Below are 22923 nucleotides of genomic sequence, written 5' to 3'. Positions count from 1 at the left end.
GTAGAAGGAGAAAAGAGGATTGTGGTAGAAGTGAAGGAGGTCAGGAGGAGCAACCACTAATAAGAGATCCCCTCTTATTTAGTGGATTATTCAACTGTGTATTATTGGCAGTTTTATGCATAGCAAAGAGTGCATCACATTGTTACTCAGGATTATGCAGGTTTTGAGTTTTAAAATGGGTAAAATACCCTGCAATGTAATAATAATGATTCACTTGTCCACCCCATGAGAACTGACAGTAAAAAAGTTCACACAGCAACAATAAATTCTATCAGATCTCAGTCACAGTACAAATTTCTTCTGTAAGTAAAGGTATATTTCAATCTCCTAAAAAACCAAAACAAAACACAAAAAGAAAACAACCAAAAGCCACCAAGGGCTACAAGACAAGCCTTAAATAATAGCTGTTTTAGTATCAAAAAATCTGGAATCTACATGGGCTGAATGAGGGCTGGCTGCATAACAAAGCGTACTGCACCTCTCCAAGTTGAGAATAGCATACCCCCCAAAATTAACATCATACCTGGACCAGCATCGGGTTATGCTTTGGAAAAACTGTCACAGTAGCTCCCACATGAAATCAAAAATCAAGCCTGTCGTTTTCTAGTCAGGTGCCCTGAAGAAACCACAGGTCTCTCCAACGGGAAAACACAGAGGAAGAGCCATAGCACCCCGCCCCACACGGTGTCCTGACAACCTGTGTGTAACACTGTATCCTAAATTCTCAACATGGTGTCAAAATGTTACTGTTCAGACATCTCAGTTTCCCACTTCACCCTAAACAGGGAAGCTAGAAATAGCAGCAGCCCCATCCCTGCAGTGCATCGGTGCTTATTTACGTTTCTGGAAGCTCTTATTTTTGGGTAGCTGGGAAGTCTGAGCGTGGGTACGGTCCGTATGCCGAGATCAGCCATTGGTTTGCCGAAGCCGTCTTGGCAAATCGTGACCTGTCGTGCCCCGCTACCCAAAGGGACTGCTCTGAGCAATCCTATTTTCCTCCCTCCCTCCCCGAGAGCCCGGCAGGCGGCGGGGCTCGCCGGGGCGGTGACACAGAGCCCGACGCCCCGCGTGGGCTGCCCGCGGCCGTGGGTCCTTCCCACAGACGGATTTACATGAACGATTTCAGCAGCAGCTGGGCGATGGCAAATCTTTCCCTTGTCCTGGCGGGGGAGCCAAACGCTATCGATTTGTAGCCCGGAAGGTTTTTTTTTTTTTTTTTTTGGTTGTTGTTGCTGCTACTGGGTTTATTGTTGGGGAAGGGGGAGGCTCATTTGCGAGCTGGTTGCCCAGCCGCAGGCCGCGGCTCCCCCCTACACCCCTCCAAATGCCTTCCCCCTGAAGGCCGGCTGTCTTTTGGAGGATCACCCTCGGCGCTCCGCACACGCACCCCTCTTTCCCCCCGCTAAATTCACGGCAATGGTGAGCGGCGACGTCCCTCTCCCCTACCCTGCTTTTCCCGTGGGATGCTTTTCCACGCCACGCGGGGCGGGTACTCGCGGGTGCTCCCGGCGGCCCCGCATCCCGAGCCGCTACCTACGCACCCTCCATCCCTGTCTGTCTGTCTCCCCGTGCAGAGCTCCGGCAACGCGTCCTACCGATGCTCCATGTCGTCCTCCGCCGATTTCTCCGACGAGGAGGAATTCAGCCAGAGGTCGGGGACGGTGTCGCCGGCGCCGGGGGACACGCTGCCCTGGAACCTGCCCAAACACGAGCGGTCCAAGCGGAAGATCCAGGGCGGCTCCGTGCTGGACCCCGCCGAGCGGGCCGTGCTGCGCATCGCCGGTAAGGCGCGGCCCCGTGCCGATGGGGAGCGGGCGGGGAGGGGAGGGGGCAGAGGGACCCCCGTCCCTCGCCTTCCCGGCCGCGGCCCCGCCGGGCGGTGACTAAGCTCTCGGGCCGCGCTTGCCGCCTGGGTGAACCGACGCGTGTGGGAACGCCAGCCCAAACCCGCGCAGGTGCGCCCATTAAACTTTCATGCGAAAACGCATTCGCGGCGCGGGGCCGCGGCGGCATTACCCGTGTGGGCCGGTGCCGGCGGTTCGGAGCACCCCGCCGCGCCGGGCGGGAGCGGCGCTGGGCCGGCCGCAGCGCGGGGGGAGGCCGCGGCGGAGGCGGCCGGGGCCAGTGCGCGGGGCGAGCCGCCCGTCTTTGTCCGTGTGGGGCCGGGGCTGCGCTCGGGGGGGAGCCGGGGACCGGAATGGAGCCGCCCGGTGTGCCGAAGGCGCGGGCGGGCGCTGGTCCGCGGCCTGGCGATAAATGATGTCGAAAACAGGGCGGAGGTCTGCTGCTCCCCGGTGAAAGCTGGAAACCGCCTGTAAGTCAGTTGCAGAAAGATGCGGCGGTCCTCGGTGCTCCCCGGGGACACCGCTGTTCCTTCCCCCCCCCCCCCCCGCCCCTTTTGTGTGCGCCTCCGTGGGTCCCCTCCAGGGACACCATTTCCCGGCGTAACGCATCCTAATGGCGCTGTCGGGGGCGGCGGAGGACGCGGTGCAGAGGGGCTCCGCGGCGCTGGGCTGTCGCCAGCCGCTGAACGCGCCCGAGGGGGGGCGGGTTGCGGAGCCGGCCCGGCCCGGGGCTGCGCCGCCGCCCCCCGGAGGCAGGGTGCGGGCGCCCGGCGCCGCGCCCCACCGGGCCGGGGCAGGGCAGGAGGGACCGCTCGGGGGCGGGCCCGGGCCTGGGAAGGGGGTGGGGGGGCGGTTGGTGGGGCGCAGGCGCGGTGGGGAGGCGGCCGGGGGCGGGTGGGCGGCCGTGGCACCTGCGGCGGGGCCGGGGCCGGGGCCGCGCCTGCCCCGTCCCGCTCCGCCCGGCCGCCGGGGTAGCGGAGGGCCCCGTCCCGCCGGCCGGGTGCCGGGGGCTGCCCGCGGGGTCTCTGCCCGCGAACCCCGGCGGTGACCGCCGCGCTGCAGCCCCTCCGCGCCAGCGCCGCAGGGCGACGGTGCCCCCGCCCGCCCCATCTGTGCCGGCGGGCGTCGCGTCCCCGCCCCGGCAGCCGCCACCCTCCTCCTCTCCTCCTCCCGGGGGGAGGCCGGGGCAGAAACACGGTGGGGGGGCGGCTCAGGGCTCGAGCCGCGGGGGCAGAGCTCGCCGGCCCCGCAGGCGGTGCCTCGGCGATGGCGCTGGAGCCGGGGGGCTGCGGCGGGGAGGCGGCGGCCGCCGTCGGGCTGGGGCCGCCCCCCTTCGCGCTCCGAGGGGCGGCTACCGACACCCGAGCGGCCGGGGGGGGGCGTTTCCTCGGCCAGGCTGGCAGCGCCCTCCCCCCGCCGTCCCTCCCTCTCTCCTTCCCTCCGTCTCGCTGGCCGTTGGGTTTTTTTCTGGTGCCGTCCCCGAGGCCGCCCGGAGCCGCGCAGGGCAGCGGGCAGGGCTAGCCCCCGGCCATGGCTGGCTACCTCTCCCCCGGCGCGTACTTCTACGCCGAGGAGCAGGAGTACCTGCAAGCCTACGAGGATGTCCTGGAGAGATACAAAGGTAGGGCAGCCGCTGCCGCTGGCCCCGCCGGGCGTGGCGGCTGCGGCCACGGGCGGCTCCGGCGCTGGCGGGGGCCAGGTGCGCCCGTCCCCGCCGCCGCCCCGAGGGGAGGCCGATGGGCGCCGGCCCTGTGCGGCGCCGGCCCAGGGGGGACGGACGCGGTGGCTTCTGCTGCCCCTCACCATCGGGCGAAACGCACTCCCTCGTGTTTAAAGTCTCTTTTCCGAGTGAAACGCGGACACAGTGATTTAAGTCTCGATGCGCGTTTGTATTTAAACCTTCGGTTTATTTTGACCTTTTTTTTTTCTTCTGGTGGTCAGGCAAAAAATGTTCTTCTTTCGTGTAGCACCTGAGATTTTTCACCAAATACAGAAAAACACAGGAAAAAGGCGTTTATGCATAACAGAAATGCATACAGCTAAATTTATCTTGCTGGAAATGTAAATTACGTTGCTTGCTTAAATTAATCGGGGTGGAAGAGATGGTTTTGGGAGACATGATTCATTACTCTGTTTTTCAGCACATTTGATAATACTAAATTTGAAAATGCTTATCAAAAGTGTTATGGGTCTGATTTTAGTTCAAGTGAAAAAGGGTAGAGTTAACTGTTCAGATTGAATCTTCATCCCAGAAATAGCTTTTACAGCATGTCACAGCATATGCTGACATTTTCAGTGCTGAGCCCTTTTGTAATGTTTGGGGAAGTGATGGGTTATATTTTATATCTGAAATTTTTCAGCTGTGTGTTTCCAGTCAGTTCTGAAGATTTTGGTTAAATGGTTTCCACTGATGGGAGTGGGAGTGGCATAGTTTAAGACAGCTTGATTTGAGGATACAGATAACTGATTTTATTTAATCCAGGTTGTTAGTGGTAATATTTTGAGAAATAAACTCTCTACATATGGTTATTTTGACTTGAGAACTTCTGAGGTCCTAGTCTACTTTATACCTGTGTCACTTGCAATTTCATGTGTCATTAACAGATTTGACTAATGACTCCTTTGTGTCTGTTGCCCATTGTGTCAATGCAGCTATGGAGCACGTGCACTGTTTCTGTACTGAAATGCATTAGTGCATTTTAGTTGAGAAATAATTATGGTTTGTAATGGATCATCTTCAAAAGCACGTCTTTATTCCATTCTCTCCGATTTTTTAAAGTCATCACTTACTTCATATGTAGCTGAACTGATTTTTGCAAAATTTAAAAGCAGGTAGACTGTTTACTTTGTAAATAAAGAAAGCACTGAGAAAACTTGGTTTTCTGTTCTGGTTCTAATCTGCAGCACTGCTACTCTGCTTTAGATTACCTTTGATTTGCTGCTAGAGTCAGGTTTAATAAGGCTCATTCTCATACCAGTTTGTCTACTTGTTTAAAAGCCTGGGAAAGATATTAGGCCTAATTTTCCTTATTTCAGTGAAAGTTTTATCGGGAAAAGGACTGACAGATTTGGTTTTTTAAGTGTTGGGAGACAAAGGGATTTCAATTAAAATAAACTCGTAAAACTAATTCACATCTCTATTAGAAATAAAGCACATTCTAGAAATATTTGAGTATATTGTGCTGGGGGGGTAACATCAGGTCCATTCACATGCTATTTTCAGTGACAGCTAAATCCTGAAATTATTCGGAAGGATCCAGTTTCTCTTGTCTTAGTTTTTAGCATCATATTCAGTATATTGGTATGCTGTGTTTTGCTGCTCAAGGTATACTTTATTCAGCCATTGGGAGCAAAGGTAAAGATTTGGACTTGTTTTAATTAAGATGTGTTGGAAACCTGGAAAACACATTATTTTTTAAAATGTGTTTCCAAGCCGGTCATGATTTCCCATCCGAGTCCCAGTAGTATGACTTCACTACAGCGATTGTTGTTCTGATGACTTGCTATGGGAGCTGATCTAATCAGAAAAGAATTGCTACAATATAGGCTTTGAAGAGGGAGTGCCATTTCTCTGAATGTCTCAGTTTTGTAAACACTGCCTTTAGTAATTTTCTTAATCAAATGCAAACCACGTTGACTTTATATTTCTAAGACGAGCTCCAATCCATAATTTTAATGCTAATAGTTCTTTTTTTCCCCCCTTTCTACAGTCTGCAGAATGCTCTCGTATTCATCTAGGGCATTATCAGGGTGCCAAATTATCTATGCCCCAGCTGTTGAGTACTGTAACTAGCAGAGTCAGCTGTACAAAATTCATTGCCTGTCTTGGAAGGCTTGTGATCGTGTGATGCCGCATCATTAAGATGTTCAGGCAGTTTGATTTAGGAAGAAAAAACCAGTCCTTTTTAAATGTGGAAAAGTGAAATTTTACTCTTTATCTGTTTCCGTGGCCAAAGTAGGCTGTGGATCTTGAAGACGGTGCAATACCAAATACCTTGTTGCTTTAACAGTTGAAACAAGGATATTTGTATGCCTTCAAATTCTGTCTGCAGACCATGTCTCTGACTGTGACAGTAAATAATTAGGCAACTGTTTGCTAAATCTGAGATAGCACAGAAGAGCTGTTTGCTAGGGGAGAAGAGAATGTTGTTTTCTTATTCCTGGCCAGCTTTGTTCCTGGCTGTCATATTGTTTTCCTTGATTCATGTAGTAATTAATTAGCATTCATTAAAGCATTTTGGTGGAGAAAGAAGTCATGCTATCTCTGATGATTTAGAAATCATGTTGAATCAAGCTACTTATTCAGGGAAAAAAATACTTCTTTGTTAGTAGCACCTCTAGGAATTCAAAGGCAAAGCCTTTATGGTGATAGTGGCAACAAAATGTCTAGTATATTTTATCTGAAACATTTGACAAATTTCACATCTTGTTTGTGACTGAATATGAAGATGAGAAATCGTACAAATGTTTCTTAATATAACTAACAGTTCAACTTTATCTCAAAAACTATATTTGAGTTCTCTAGGAGGTTGTAAAGAACTTAAAAAAATTAGTCTTGCTGCTTTGTAAGTTATCTCACCATTGCCTGGGAACAAGAATTAATGAAGTTATTGTTAGCAGCAGCCTTCTTGGTAAATAAGAAAATGTCCGAAGTATTTCAGATACATTTAATTTTTAAATTATTAAATGCTATCTCTATCAGATGGCGTAGGTATGCGTTGTTCCATACCAACATTATGTGAGTATTAAATATTTGAAGATCACCATTTTAAGCTTTGACTGCAGTGCATCATTAGATTTACTCTGGTATAAATCTTAAAATACCAAGAATCGAGACTTACATATATGATCCCTCTGAAATTCATTTCAGGTAAAACTTTTTTGTATTTTTCAGTTCAGGTAGTAAACATTTATATAAATATCAATTGCAACAACCTTCTTTTCCCTCGAGATTTTGAACAATTATGTAACAAAGTTGCCTCCCTTTGACATCATTGTTGAAATGGGCACATCTGTTAATGACTGTGTGATTGCAGTCTCTGGAAAAGAGCTAATTCTTAGAGTTAAGTATTGAATAAATCACAGTTATTCAAGAATGTTCGTGCAATCACGTTATCTAGAAAAGTTTAAAATACATAGTGTTATCTCGCCCATGCAGACCTTTTAGTGCTGCAGATTTTGGCTCTGTAGAAAACAGATCTGTTAGAAAATTCTGCTTGACGTGACTGCCCACAAAAAATACAGCTTTGCAGTTCAGGAACGTAACTAAATTGTTGTTAGTGATAGGAAAGATGTCACATGAATATTTTCTTTGGATTGGATGCCTGATTAGTGCTTCCTTAGAGCTTGCTGCATAGCCTCTATAGGAAGGAGGGGCAGGTCTGAGACTGGGGATAGCAAAACTCAGGTTGGAGTGTTTAATCTTTGGTAAGTTCTGTTTCACTATTGGCATTTCTCTCTTGCTTTAAAAAGATCTGTAATAGTACACATTCAGCTGAAGCACAGCACACAGTTCTGTTTCTGTATTCTGAGAACAAAGACGCTGGAGATGGATGAGAGCTAGCAGGTCATCTGATGCATTTTGTTGTCTGTGTAGGGTTCAGAGGTAATGTAGTTTGTTCTAATGATTGATTGAGGGTAGCATCCAGTAAAGCTGTTGTGACATTGTTTGGGTACAGTTTTTGAATTAAGATGGAAAAAAAAAATAGATGCCTGTCATCCAGCTCCTTTGAGCTGACTTCAGGAAGGGACCATTTGCTCAGAATGGTTTTAGTCCATGTGAAAATGAAGCTGCTGCTGCATTTTGGGAATTTGGATGCTCCTAAATGTGTTTGGTATCAGACTCAGTCCAGGGATATTCTTCTTCAGAGATGGCTTCACAGAGTGAAGACAGGTGGGGCTGTGGCAGCCGCTCCTGGCTCTGGAATCTGAATTTCCTTATTTGTGCTCTAAACTCAGGGGTCTGAATTTACAGTCTGCAGAAGTCTTGTTCTTCTGGGCTCTCAGCTGTGAACCAATCAGATCTCCTGCTTCAGGTCTTCTGATGTTGAACTTGGAAAGAAATACTGGAGTGAGTAATTGATTAGATACTTTTATTTTCATTCTCCCTTGGCATAACAAAACCCGGTGGCATATAGGTGTTAGTTTTGCAGGATGTATCAGGAATTTCCACCTTGGATGGTTTTCTTCCACCTCTTCAGGTGCTGGTAGTATCTAGCCTTGGAATTGATCACTTTTTGTTCAAATGGGACAGGTTTTTTTGCTGACTAGTGGAGGGTACATGTGGATTATCCAGCTGCACGTCACCTAATCCTTTCTTTGCCTCCGTGCATGTCTTCAGCGTGATGACGCTGTTGTTTCCCCTGTTCCTAGCACACTCCCTACAGCAGGTTAGCCTCCCAGGAATGAAGGATTTTAGTCAACAGAAAGTGTCTTCAATTAGGGATGAAAACAGCATTTGTGCTGTGTGAAGTCAGACAAAGTTAATGGACTCCTTGGGCCATGTAAAAATGTGAAACCTGCAGTTTTACTCTGTTTCAACATTCTTCCTTCTTTAAGCAGAAAGTTCTCACTGTCAAATTGCTTGGAGGTGGGGTTTTTTTTGAGTGCACTTCATCCTAAATCTGAACTAGATCTTGCTGATTTGACTTGTGTGAGCACTTCACTTGAGCTAAGTTAAAAACGTCTAAATTTTGTTGGAATAAAGTAATGAGAACCTGAATGTTAGCCGGTTCAGTGAGGTTTTGTCTGTATAGAGGCCTCAAGATTTGGGCAGCAGTTTCTAAAGCTGAGTTTGATGGTATACATAAACTGCGGTTGTGCCTCCGTGGCTTTAAAAGATACCTGTTTGGATGACTAAGGCAGACAGACTTTGGCCATTGATTCAAGTATCTTTGCTATGTGAAGTGGGGCAGAGATAAAAGGTCTGTTTCATTGCTTTTCTGGTACTTCCCAATTCCCGTTGAGTCAGCAACATCTTTTAAATAGAGCTCGCAGGAATATTCCATAATTCCTTTTTTTATAGCCAAAACCAGGAGGTGGTGAACTATGAGGGGGATCGGTGGTGGGAAGAAAATAAACTTCAGTCATCATTATGTTAAAAGGCTTGTTTTGGCTCACTTTATATTTTTGGTTGAGGTGTTTCTAATTGTTTGCTAATCTCTAATGATGTTTTGCTTGAAAACCAGATGATGCATTCTTTTTTTCATCTACGCTCTTTAAAACATGCATGATTTCAGAAATTTATTCCACCATTTTGCTAGAACTTCAACATGTACTTGGAATTAAGTGCTTCGTAAAATAAAAATGGGCTTATTCACATGCTTGAAGTTAAGTACAAGTATTTTATAAGTTCAGGCTTAAAAGAATAAAGTTTTGTAAATGTCAAATATGAATGCAGCTTATTGCTGCATGCCTGAAATGTTTCCTGTAAAACATCATTAAAGCCGTTTAATTATAACAAAGCCTTGATTTTCTGTAGTGGGTGAAAATATTCATGTACTGAATGCTCTCAGTCAACCCAGCTTTCAAACAGGTGAAACAATGCTTACAAAGACACTTCAGTCTGCGGGTCAAATCCTGAAGGGCATGTTAATAGCCAGATCTTACAAGTTGATCTGTGTAGGCAGACTCCGGTGCTTTTGTGGGAATACACTGGCTTCAGAAATCCACCCACGCAAGCCTCTTCCCAAGATTGAGGCTCAAGTAAATAGCAGAGCCTTTAATAAGGCATACTTCTGCTGAAATCGGTCACCCTTTAGGGCGTTCCAATTTGGCTTAGCTGCATTAACAGCAATTTAGTGTGTTTCCGGATTTAATTTTACTAGACCTGGTGAATACATAATTTTGTTGTGGAGTGTAATGTATCAACTTTTTGGATTTTGTACATTTTAAACAAACTGAGAATAGCTACAAATAAATCTGTGAAAGGATGAAGATGCTAGGCAAATATATTGAGGGTTAAATTCTGCACATTGCAGTTACTCAATTAGTGTAACTATTTCTGTAAGACAAGGAGGATTAGACCTCTGATGGGCTTTTCAGTAGCATAGGCCAAAATCTGCTCTTGATTATAGCCACATGGCCCTTTTGAAGTTGTTTTGCTCTTAGATGTATTTTCATTGTTCAGTTTTGTAGTTAATATGTGAAATGACAGTATTTAATAACGTGTTCTACAATGCATATAAATACAGATCAGCAATTAAGTGGGGTTCAGAGCCTAATTGTGTTGGAAAACTAAATTAGTTTGGCCTGAGATTCAGGTATCCAGCTATCTGACAGCTATGACACTTTGCACCACTTGCATCTAAAATTAGTAGGGCTCTTCTATACTGGGATCAGGCAGAAGGGTATATGTTTTCGTTCAGAAAATGGGTAAAAGTCTGACTCTTTATACATCTTTCAGAGGGGTGTTTCAGGAAATTTACAGGTGAGACTACAAGTAAACAGAGAAGTCCAGAAACGTCTTTTGATGGGTACTGAAACCAGTATCCTGTCATCCTGCTGGGAGACTTTTCTTCTGCATGATCAGGTTACAGTCTGAGTGTTCCTCATGTGACAAGGTCTTTTAGGCACCATAGAAGCAGCATTAGAACACGCGTGTGGTCATTTGGACAGACATTTTTCAGTGATAATAATAAAGCATCCTGAGCTTTTTTGAGAGAGGAATGGCACTTGCAGTGCTGTGGTTTTTATTCAAACAAAACTTCTGTTAATTTTGGTAGGAGTCAGGAACTTAGCTATTGACTTTTATAAATATTTAATGCTTTAAATTACTTTGCCTTTAGATAAATTTTTAATCTGGAGATAAAGGTTTAAATTACGTCCTAGAAATTAGGAAATGACTTGAGCACTTGTCTGGAGAAGCCACTGCTATGTAGTTGTATGTAACTTCTGGGAATAACGTATTATTGCTAAGCTACTTCTGATTTCAGAGTAGGGTATTTTCAAAAGGATGCATAGCAATTTGATTGCTAGCCCCAAGGACTTTTAATAGAAACTAGGTGCTTCACTGCTGTTTGTGCCTTGGAAATTCTCCTCTGATGACTATATATTGTTCAGTTCATAACCCGATGTATAATACCATGTATTACAGATTAGTTCTGCATTTAAAACTCAGCTTTTGAAAGGTTTTAAATATGAAGTCTTCTCTGAAGGAAAATTTATCATAATTTTTAGAAAGTTGATTTCAAAATTAAGAAGGACATATGCTTTAAACATACTGAAATTTTCTTTGTGTTGTAGAGCAAACATTTCTCTCAGGCTTTATGACTTCTACCCTTTTTGTTCAGTTTTTAACAGAACAATTGCTGAGAAACATTTGTGGTGTTTTTTTGTAGGTTTTTGTTTTTCTTCTTTGCAGATAATTTTTGTTGATGTCCAGTTTACACGAGAGTTAAAGTGGTGTTTGGCTCAGTATCTCTTTAAAGGAGAGAAGAACAGACACAGATGAGCTACAGGAAGAAAGCCAAAGTTGATTAGGTCCCTTGATGAAATTACCTTATAATTTTACCATGCTCAACAGGATACTTTTGCATTGTTCTGTTTCATTTTTTTAAAATAGAGCCCTTGTTAATAAAGTCCATACACTCCTTATGAGGCCAGATCTATCCTACCTCTGAGAATATCAACCCAGATTCTAATTTTGTGCTTGTTGCAAATTGTATTAAATTAAATCAAATCGATTCATGTAAGCATTATATGTTTCTACATAAATTGTACATTTGTTTTTGTTTTCTCATGGATATACATTTCCTTCAGATCTTGTATTACACTGAATCAGTCCAGCCATCCAACATGCTGTTTAAAGTGGGTTTATGGTAGCACTGAGCAGCTATCTGTAGTTTGTAGCATCAAACATTTATAATTGAAGTTATAACCTAATTTATGAAGATTACATTAGTGTCCTAGAAACAATACATGTTTATGCCTTGATATTTTGATGGTCATACTGAAGCATTTTTTGGCTTTGGGAACCATGTAATACTCAAGAGAATTTAAAGAATTAAGTTTACGCTTTGAGAGCATGTGTGTCTTGCAGTAACCTGTGATTTAATACCAAATGTAAGGATTTGATTAAATAACATTAGAAAGTTACGGGTTCATCTTCATTCTAAGCATGAAATGTATTTTGAATTTGGTGCCTAAATTTTTGTAATCATTTCAGTGACCAACAATGTGAATGGTCTGTTGGAGATCCAGATGTATGACTAAAATGTTGGTGGATCTTTGTACAGTTTGTGCTGGTTGTTGGATTTTTAATTTGTGTTTCCCCAACCAGTAAACTTTATTGAGTCTACCCACCTTGGATCTTCTGTCATTTGCCTTCTTCAGGGCATACATCTTCACTGAAGGTTGCATGCCCTCTTCTGTTTTCCTCGTAAGAAATACTTTGGGGCAGGGGAAGCTTTGAAAAAAATACTTTATTCCTAGCATCTGGAAGATCCAGTGTGACTCTTGTTAATCTACCCTTGGTGCCCCTTTCTTCCTTCCTCCGTCACTTTCAATTTAAATTTTCGCTGTAGGTTGGATTCCTTATGGGCCTGCACCTACAAAGTGCAGGCAGAAGATCAGCTTGCTTTGTGGGGCTTCTTGTGGGCCACACTTGCAAACCCCCTGTACCAACTTTGCAGAGGAGTGAATTGTACTTCCTCCTCAGACTGGTCCCTTCCCAGTTGTGGTGGAAAAAGAGGAGACCTCAATTCCAGTCTCCCGCCTGCTGCTGGAGAGAAAAGCACCCATAGAACACTAGCTCTAGTCTGAGAAAGCAGCCAGGCTTCACTCTCTCAGCTGTAGTTGAAGCTGTAGAGAAACCTTTGAGCTTTTCCTTATCACAATCAAATGTAAAAAATGTATGTGTGGAATGAGATTTCTCAGGCTATGTGCCTGTGTGCTGGTTCCTGCTGTGAACTCTAGTTCCTAGAGTCAGGATAAAGCCCAACTGGGACTTGAGTCTCAGGTCATGTACTGATGTGCTGGTGTCCGACTGTGCGAGTGTTTCGAGTGTAGAGTTTAATCCTTCTCAGTGAAAGTGCTGAGAGAGCGAAGAACACACGGGGACAGACACTAACATGGTCACGTCTTTCGAAATGGTTGTATTTCTTTTGCTCATGGTTTCAGTACTCAGGCTTGCACCTGGGTGTGTAAGCATTGCTGTTCGGGATGAGAGAGTCGGTCTGATTTCATGCTTGGACCTTGTGCTGACAATGAAGGCAAATGCTCCCTCCCTGCTGTGTGTGACCAAGTTAGTTAATTATGCAATGCACTGATATGTCTTATATATCTTAACTGTATTTTAAACCCCCGAGACTTGTTTTGTATGTATTGGCTCAGCTGATAATAATTTTAAGTTGATTTATTTGCTTTTTTTTCTTCAGAGTAAATAAACAGGCCATCACAGTATTTATTTCAGTGACTAGCAGCTAGTGTTGACAAATGGCTTAGATTTTATGTGAGATAATGGAATCTGCTTGTAATTTGATTGTGTCAGGCTACCATTTTTGGTCTTTTCATATTTTTTGCATTTCAGTTAAAATGCTTTTAGTTCTGTATTTCATGACTAAAAGTTTCATCTTCTGCAATCTCTCTATGCTTATAAGTTCTCTCTGTCTGTGGTACTAAAGCATTTAATAACTGTACATGCACTTCAGTGCTCCTACTACTGATGTACTTTGTGAGATGAGACAGTGTGATTGCATGTAGTACCTTTGTTGTGTTACTGTTTTATGTTATATGTCTCTAGGTATTTCAGAATTCCCTTTGATTTTTTTTTTTTTTCCAAATTTCAGATCTAGAATACCAAGTATAAGGCTTATTGATCTTTATGCAATTAGCAGGCAGTTTTCTGCTGATGGTCTTGGTAGTTCAGAGATGCTTAGCTTCTGGTTTTCATTCCCAATACGTTTTCACTTTTTGTTTAATTTACATTTCATTTCCTGTCATTGTCTAATAAACTTTCCAGTTTCAATAGGTTGGTTTTGAGTCTTAAAATTTTGAGGTTTTCCCAATCTGAAAACATTTGTACCATCAGAAGAGATCCCCCCCCCCCCCCTTTTTTTTTTTTTCCTTGTTTACTGCCTTCTCCAAATCTTTAATAAATGCAGAATGCATTGATGATTTCTGGAAAACCACACCATTCTTGTCACATTGGAAGGCAGCCAAGATTCAAGACTTTATTATTCTTTAAGTCATTTTTCAGGCTACAAAAGGATTACACACTATATCCTAGTTGGTTTTAGTCAGCTTTTAGAAATACATGTCAATTTGTTCTCTGTTTATGTATGTACATATACACCTTTTTTGGTTTTAACTTGGAGGAGTCCAAACAGTTATGGAAGAATTTGATTTATTATTGCAGAAATAACGGGAATTTGGCATTATATTCTCAGTATCTTTCCCAGTATTTTAGGGCTTTTTTTGTTTTAATTTGTGCTTTCCAGTTACTCCTAGTGGAACTAATCAGAGCTACATCAGTACTATCTCAAACTTCATTTATTTCTGACAAATAATCTGGAGAATAGTGATGTATTTCAGGGTAAGTTTTTGTAAGCAGCTTTTTTTTCTCTGATACCTTATTTCTGAATTTGTAGTAAGGTGATGGTAGTTGGGTATGTAAGCTGCTTGTAGGTGGATTTGTTTAGGTTTCCTGTGCGGCTACATGATTTCTTTGAGACTCCTTCCTGTGATGGAGTGTGGTATTTTTTCTGGAAAGAAGGCTGTGGAGAAAGGAACAACAAATTGTTGGCTTAAAGACTAGGTCCTTGCGCAGTAGAGTTTATTCAGATACTTATCCATTGCAGTGGCTTGCCTAGTCTCACTGCCTCCCTGATTCTGATCATCTGTGAACACGTGTGTTATTGTCTGATTTGTAACAAAATTATCTTTTCTTTTTCATAGGTACTATGTCTCTTGTTTTGTTTGTTATTCCCATTTTCTAACCATTGCTTGGGTAGGGCTTCTAGCTTGCTAAGGAAAAATTTCTGGCATAGCGAACTTCTATAGCACGTGTCTGTTTACTTGTTGGCGTTGGGCGTTTAGATTACTAGCCTGATGGTACTGAAGTAAATTATACTCCATAATGTTTGTGTGAAAAGGGATCAACATTGTACTCCTTTTCTTTTTTAAAATGACTTTATAACATCTCTCCATCATCTTAACAATGTCCGTGGTACCTGTATATGATGGTAAAGTTTTAGAAAAATAGGAGGATGTGTGTGTGCATTGTAAAGTAAAAATTTCCTTTATTACCTAATGTTTTCTTGTTTTCTCCTGTTAAGATACGTGTTTGAGGAATGTTGCTTTAGTTTCTTCTGCTTCTTCTTCTTCTGTGACTGTTTTGCTTTTGTTTTATACTAACAAATCTTGATTATTTTTAATATAAGTAAGGACAGTACTGTTTGACTTTTTTAAATTCAGCATCACTTTTGGCAGTTGAAATCTTAACTGCAATAAGGTTTTCAGCTGTTTGGTGGCCTCATACTGATCTAAAATTTTTCTAAAACTTGAACAAGATGACAGCAGGAGTGCCTTCCTCATTGTTAAAAACAAGTGATCCCCAGTCTTGTCCAAAATACTGACAGTGTGTTCTGTAATCATGCAGATAAGTATCTGTTGAATTATATCATGAAGCAATTAATCAACATAAAGACTGAATTAAGATTTCAAGATTTAACCTTTTAAAATTAGCTGTATAATTTACTGTTTTTTCTGATTTGGAAGGCACTAATAGCATTTTTATTAAATTCAGTAACTGCGTATTATGTTTCCATCTTTTCCTTCTTTGTCTTCCCCATGCTGAACATTTCCTGATGGACACTGTTGGCTGTTTTATGAAGAGTGGTGTTCTTCATGATCTAACTGCTTCTTCCTGCGAAGTTTGTAAACAGGAATTTTTGTGTGTCAGTTACTGCTGATATTCTTAGCATGACAACAGTTTTATCTGCAAGTGGAGCTTTTTATCTCACCCATTGGGCCATTTTCACTTCTGACATCAGGATAAAGCTATCTTTGTGTTTTAATTGGTATCACAATTGCTGTTATCATTGGTTTTTTTTCTGGGTCCTGAGGGCAGTAATGGGCCTCACTGTCCCAGCCACTCCCCCACCTGCCCACAGCCCAGGACCGCACGTCAGCCCCCAGGGCCATCAGCCCCTGCCCCAGCAATGTCACAGTGGGGCCAGTCTCCAGCTCCCAGCAATGTCACATTGGGGCCAGTCTCCAGCTGTGCCCAGCCCTGCCCTGCCCGGCCATGGGCGCTGCTGAGCCGGGCCCTGCCGCAGACCCACATCCTGGCCTGGGAGGTGCCCGATGCCCAAGGGCTGGGGCTGCCCCGGTGCCCCCTGACTGCGCTGCTCCTGGCTGGGGTGGTGGGACAGGCCCCAGCTGCCTGCCCCTGCCCTGACAGACACTCCACGGGGAGCCCCTGCTGCCCCAGTACTCCGACCCCAGCGAGCTGCCGGCCACACCTGTACCATGACAGTTCCATGCAGGCCTATCTTCTGCTTCACCTAGATTCTCTTCTTTAAATTGCCTTTCCTTCTCTCTTTGTAATTTTGCCCTCTCTCCTGGCCTCGTGCTACATGCATGACAACTTTTCATATTAGAGTGTGGTTTACAGCTGCTTGGCTTTCTGTACCTTCCTGTCCGGTTGTGCCTGGTTGTATTATATCATGTCCTGTTTGGTGTTGGCCTTTCTAGAAATGGCTCTGTACGTGGTTGAAAAATGCTCTTCGAAAATAGTTCATTTCAATGATGTGTTAAGACAGCATTGTTGATGTGGTTTCTTTGACTATAAAATTAATTTGTTTATACAGCTTTGGTAAAGCTTGACTCAAATATTCTGACAGGTACTTGCATATCTCTTTATGAATTATGGATGTCTGTTTGCTTGGGAAAGAAATAGGCCCCTCCCTTTCCATCACACTTCTGAGCTTTGATTCAGAAAGGTGTATGGAGAAGTTCAGTTTTAGGCCTGATCAGTGATTTCAGTACAGATAGGCCCAGTAACCGGCAGTTGTCATGTTTGCTCAGGGGAGCATAGCTGCAGTAAGTATCTCTGTTACTCTTTGGTGCTGTAGGATTATTTATGAAATGTGTGAAGAAACTCTTGAATTATTCTTAAAATGTGATGGACTAAATACTTTTTAGTGATGGATTATTTTCTTTTGTTTTGTTTGGTTCCCCCCCATTTCCGAGTGGACTAAAATGTAACACCAGTAAAGTATTTAGTTCAGGAGGTGTAGATCTCAAAAATGCTTGGAGAATATGGAGCATTGAAAGTCTTAGAGAGAAGGTGAAGGAATTGAATTAAAGGCACTACCTTTATATGAGGAAAATCAAAAGTGTGCTTGAAGATAATGGCTTTTATTATTATTAGCAGGACTTAATTTCTTCAGCCTTCAGCTTAAGCAGCCCAGTGATGGAGAAGGAAGAGCTGTGGAACAAGTTTACTGTACAACTTAAAAGGTACTGAGGAGTAACTTCAACAGACACTAAGGAGTTGGGAAGAGAGCTTTTAGGAGCTAGGAGAGCCTCATGCTTCATGCATGTGTATCACTAGTTGGCAAAATAATTAGTTAATGTTTGAAAAATACTACGATCCTTGGAAGCAACACTCTGCAGTGTGTTATGATGATTTGATACCCAGCATACAGAAAACTGCTTTGTCGGGTGCAACCAAGAAATGAAGGCTGAGAGGTACTAAAGTCATAATGCTAACTCTGTGATGTTTAGCAGTAACAAGACCATATAGAAGGCAAAGGGCAAAATCAAGTCCTAAATCCTGCCTCAGTTGGCATGTTCCATACAGCAGCCTGGGTTAGCTGCTGTCCTCTACTGCCAACTGTTTTAGGCATCTGAATTAGTGAGGAGCATTAGTGTTTGGCTTAAAAGGCCCTTGGATATCTATGTCTTCTCAGAAATACTGCATTCTTGGGGGTTGTACTCTCATCTTCAGCCGATGGTCACTGTATGCTAAGGGTCAGATAGCAAAGTGCTTGAATGTTTTCTTTGGTTTACTAACCAGGGAAACCTAATCCAAAACTGAATGCTGCTTCTGTGTGCATTTGCATGAGAATAACATTGGTTTGAGTATTTGCCTGAGAATTAGACATAATTTTAGGCCTCTCTGAGCTTAAAGAGTTTTGATTATCTGCAACCCAGAATTCCACAAGTTTTTTGTGTGTTTGGATAGGAATATGTTTTTCTCTTAAAACTGAGTTACTCTTGTGAACATGTAGGTGTAAGAAGGCTGAAAGGAAAGCAAATTGTAGATTGGTGTGCAGGAGAGAAAAGTGTAAGTCTTCACTGAAAGCACTGATAATGTCCTCCACTCCGTTGAGAACAGATGATCCACGCAGTGATCTGTGGTAGGAAACTACAAAGATTTCAGCAGGATCAGGCTGTGTCAGGCAGCTGAAGCAGTTTTTATGAAAACAGCAGTGAGGCTTTGGAAGATACCCATGGTTTCCCTTCTCCATAATACCTTCTAAGCTGTCATCCGGATAAGAGGATAGAAACTCTGAGGAACTTGTTGGGGAGCAGCGAGTGCTGACTAGTCTGCAAGGGACTGGGAGCCCAGTGTGATAACCAGGCTAGCAGAGACCCTGCCCACAGGCCCCAGCCCCACAGCCTCCAAACGGGGCCGGCCTGGGAGCAGTCAGCAATTCCGATCCCCCAGGTGGTTTGGGATGTGCCCCGGCAGCCTTAAGAGAACTGTTAAAGCTGACCAGTCTCCAGTAGTGCCATCTCCTTCTTCTCTTCAGAATGGGCTAATAAACATCTTGCAGCTGAATCTAGTTGTACACACTAAATCAGTCATTCCCATCCTGCTTTATACAAAGTCTTTTTTTTCCCCTCTCCATAGAGTGATTACTTCCAGTATTGTTACATGTTCCTTAAACAATGGAGCAGAGATGGCTTTGCAGCATCCTGTCAGTCAGGAGGGAAACGTTAATGGTCACTCAAGTTGTTCAGGTGGATAAAAGATGCATTTTTTTCCTCTGTTTCTGTGGCTGCTGATGTGCTTCCTTGACTGTTGTGACCTGATGTCCCACTGGAACGGGGGAAGTACTCCAACCAGACCTGGAGTACTTGCAGCAACTGCTGCAGCAGTTGATGTTGTTGGCCAGTTAAATACTCCGGATAAGAACTGCTACATATAGGCCCAGGATGTTTTAATTTAGAGAAGGGGACTATCTGCTGGATGAGATTCTTTGTAGCATAGTAGAGATGTGTGTTGAAGTACAGAAGAGATTCTTGAAAGGTCTTGCACAGTCTCACGTAGACTTTGTTACTGACAGTGCTTGACTATTTTCTGTATTTGAAGCAAATTGTCTTTTTCTTTTAAATTACATTTTGGCTTGCCACCCAGTGGTACAGATTTTCTGCATCTTACCCTTGTCACATGATACTAATGCTTCTCTTAACTGTCAAAAAGTTGCTGTGAGGTCAGCTTGGGACCCAGTGATTTTGAAACTTCTGAATCTCCCCTCACATGTGTCTGAATGTTGCCTTCATGACCTTATGCTGAGTCAAATACCACTTGAGCTATTTTTGGTAGCTGTTCTTTCAGCAACAAATTTCTACCTGAATCTCCAAGCAACAGCATTTCATCAGGACCGTGAAATTCCCCCATGGTTCATTTCTGAATGATGGATATTCATCTAAAACTTACCTTGTTTTTAGAACCACATTTAGTATAGAAGAAGTAGAAGTGGGTTTAATGTTCCCAAGATTTTTTCTTCTACTGACTATTGCCTCCTCTGTTGTGGTATGTGGAAGTTAAGAAGGCACAGCTGTGTTGTCACAGATGATATTAAAGTGCATAACCCAGTTAATCTTGCCAAGATACCAGCTGTCTGGTAACCTTTTGCCCCAGCTGAACATCAGGGCTCACTCCAGGAGACCAGTTGCTGCATCCTTGACCCACTTCAAGGGTAGATAAGTTAGTACAGTAGCAATGTGGTGTAAACAGATGAGCAATACGAGCAGTAGTATGCTTTGGATTTAGCTGCTGAGTCGGATGTTCAGGAGAGTTGCTGCTTGACCAGGGCAGCTGAAATGGCTCTTGCATGTCTATCTTGGAGAGAATGGTGTGGGCCAGTTGTGTGCAGTGGGAGTCATCTTGACTCACTTGCAGTAGAGTATAGCCAGCTTTGTACACCACCATCGAGTGAGACACAGGGCATGTGATCATTTCTGCTGTTCAGAACTACCCAACCTCACAGGCACCACGGGTTTATGCACCTCCTGTCTTCATCTGCAGGAACTATAATTGCTGTATGGTGTTGCAAAACAGATGAGATAAAATGAGAGCTTATAGTGCATTAGCTAATCTGTATTAATTGCCTTGTGTGTCTGCTCATGCTCAGTGGTGAAATGAGACGTAACTAACTCTTCTCTGAATGAGTGCTGTGCTTCTACGCACATCTGACATTTGCCTCAGAGTAATCCTGATATGCCCTGTGCCCCTTTAGTGCCTGGCCTCACAGTACCCCTACTTGTCTTGGGCAGGCATTTCCTATTCCAGAATTCAGCAGACAGCATGACTGACGTTTGTAAGGATTTAGAGGTAAGGTGTTCAGGGCAGTCACTGTGGTACTTTGAAACCTGGATTTAAAAGTTGAGGCAAAAGTTGCTTGACTTGTGGTTACATCAATGCTAGTAAATTAACGTGATCAGGACCATTCTGTGATAACTGATGAACGCTGCCATGGAAGAGCCTGCTTCTGTACTCTGAAATTCTCTTTCTCTCCAGATTGGGCTGCTGGCAAGCTCTGGGAATGGTAAATGACCCATGCTCACCCTGTACTGTGCCTGACAATTGTCTGGGAGATGGACAGCTGGCACGGGCTGAAATCAAGCTAGGGATGGCTCTGTCAAAAACTTACTAGAACTGAGGGATTTAATTCCAGTGCCTAGGAACACCAGGCTAGTGTTTAATTTGCTAAGACAGATGTAGTCTGAAAACTGTCCTAGAAAGATTTTTACAAGTTTAGGTTTTTAGAATTACTAGTCTTTAATAAGTGTCATAGTTGGCTTCTACTCAAGTTAATTAAGCAATCTAAACTCTGGTGTCCTGTTTTTTAGGAGAATCCATGATGGTAAGATTGGAAAAATTGTATGTGCAGTTTCAGAGCAAAAAAAAAAAAAATCTTGCTCTGAGTACTCAGCTATGGGGGAAAATTCCAAGTTATTGAAAGTATTATTTAATTGGTTATGTTTTTTGTTTGTTTTGATAAAGCGTTCCATCTGTTTGAATAAGAAGCTTCTGATGCTTTTCCTGACCTTTTTATATGTTGTTTTTTGCAATTATGGATTCAGTTTGTGTTTAAAATGGGTATTTTATAAGGGAGTATTTAAGTGCGTAGGACAAGCAGACTCAGAACAATGACATTTCAGGAAGGGTTTAAACAAAAAAATGGTGTAAATTTAAGGTTTGATGCTATTACTGCGCATTCGAAGGAATGATTAAATGGTCAAGTAAGTTATATATGAGCATTGAGAAGAAGTGTACTTGGCTGAGAAACTAGCATAAGATCATGAAGTGAAGATGAAACAAAGGCTCACCTTCTTAGGTTTGATGGGCAAGGAGTATGCACTAATACTGGTATATATTTAGTAAGGTTTTTGATATTATTAGTAATAGAAAAGTTACTTGAACATTGAAATATGTCAAGTCCACAATGGAGTACACTTAAGTGCAGTGGAAACATGTCTACTAGTTTAGAGGAGACAAGGGAATAATTAACAATCTGCAATAGAGTTGAAAGTCAAAGCCTTACATATGATCAGTATTTGCAGAATTGTAATGTAATAAAAATTTGGGAGAATGTGAAATGATTACTAGTTTTATGCTGCTATGGTCTGTCCAGTAGCCTTTGGCAGAGTTAACTATGAAAAATGAAAAAGTAATTTTGCTTGATTGTGTTGGAGTGCTGTATTTCTCATCTGTTCCAAATAGGAGTTTGTGAAATGTGAAAAATATAGTTCCCTTAGGCAAGGCTTATTACTTATAAAAATATCAATGGTTTGTATGGAAGAGAATTTTTGAAGCCTTTTTTATGTGGAAAAAAATATTTTTGTTTTCCAAAATTGAGGAAAAATTGAAATTTTTTTTCTAAAAAAGCTTATCTCTTAAAGCAGAATAACTATGATTTAAGGCCTCTTCAGAAGTCCTTCAGAGAATACTTGTTTATGTATACACAAGCACACAAAGATGCGCCACTGATGTGCAGCATTAACTTGTGATTTTTAAAACCGGGTGACCATATATATTCCAAATATTCAGTGGATAAGTTTGATTTTTCTCTTTCTTGAGAACAAAAAAAAATTTTCAAAATCTCAAGATGGCATTTGTAGGTTAAAATAAAAAGACTAATTTTAATAATACTTGGAAACTGGAAAAAAAAAGAAATCAACCAACCTGTCACTGGTACTCAGGCATTGACAGTCAGTCTTTGTTATGCAGAGACACAGGATGAGGCATGAAAATGACTGTCCATCATCAAAGAAGTTTTGACAGCCTGTTGGATATCCTGCAGTAGCCCATAAATGTTTTCAGCCACCATGCCTGAGGGACTGTGACATTCCCAAAAGGACATGGGAATGTGCCTCGGATTTCAGTGAACGGTAGGGAGCATGGGCACCCCTGAAATGCATCTACTCTTACTCTCGGCAGGCCTGTGATCACCACCTCATGTTCTCCTGTTGGGATGATCCAACTTTTGATGTGGTTTTATGATGTGGCCGAGTGCCACATAAAATGTTTTCAGCTGCATGGAGGAGTACGTGCTGAGGGTTTTGGAAGGGTTTGTTTTTAGTGAAATCTGTAAGAGATGTATTAAACTGCAGAAACGGTGTGAGTCAGTGCTTTTTGGTCCATCTGCAATGGTTGGTATCTTTGAGGAATCAGTGTGCCGTCTCACTGTGCATGTACGGTGCATCAGGACCACAGATGAGAACAACTGAACAAATGTCACAGTCGTATTTCTTTCTGCTTGATGAAGTAACACAATGGGATGGATAAATGCTCTGTTTTATGACAGACACACTCTTACAGGAAGGTGGCCAGAAAACTGCG

At 43.2% G+C, this 22923-nt stretch overlaps 1 protein-coding gene across 7 annotated transcripts in view; it reads left to right on the top strand.

Annotated features, from left to right (window-relative positions):
* The window catches only part of DST (dystonin), a 316365-nt gene that overhangs the window by 34026 nt on the left and 259416 nt on the right, over positions 1-22923 (top strand). For 4 of the 7 annotated variants that reach the window (XM_074861756.1, XM_074861754.1, XM_074861758.1 and 1 more), the window contains exon 4: positions 1575-1782. In XM_074861756.1, coding sequence (XP_074717857.1) covers positions 1575-1782 — 208 coding nt within the window. Of the gene's footprint in view, positions 1-1574; positions 1783-3359; positions 3466-22923 lie in introns of those variants that run through there. The other 3 variants (XM_074861762.1, XM_074861761.1, XM_074861760.1) reach the window with 1 other exon arrangement.

The sequence above is a fragment of the Strix uralensis genome, chromosome 3, assembly GCF_047716275.1.
Source record: "Strix uralensis isolate ZFMK-TIS-50842 chromosome 3, bStrUra1, whole genome shotgun sequence".
NCBI classification, from domain to species: domain Eukaryota; kingdom Metazoa; phylum Chordata; class Aves; order Strigiformes; family Strigidae; genus Strix; species Strix uralensis.
This window is presented reverse-complemented; position numbering and strand designations above follow the sequence as displayed.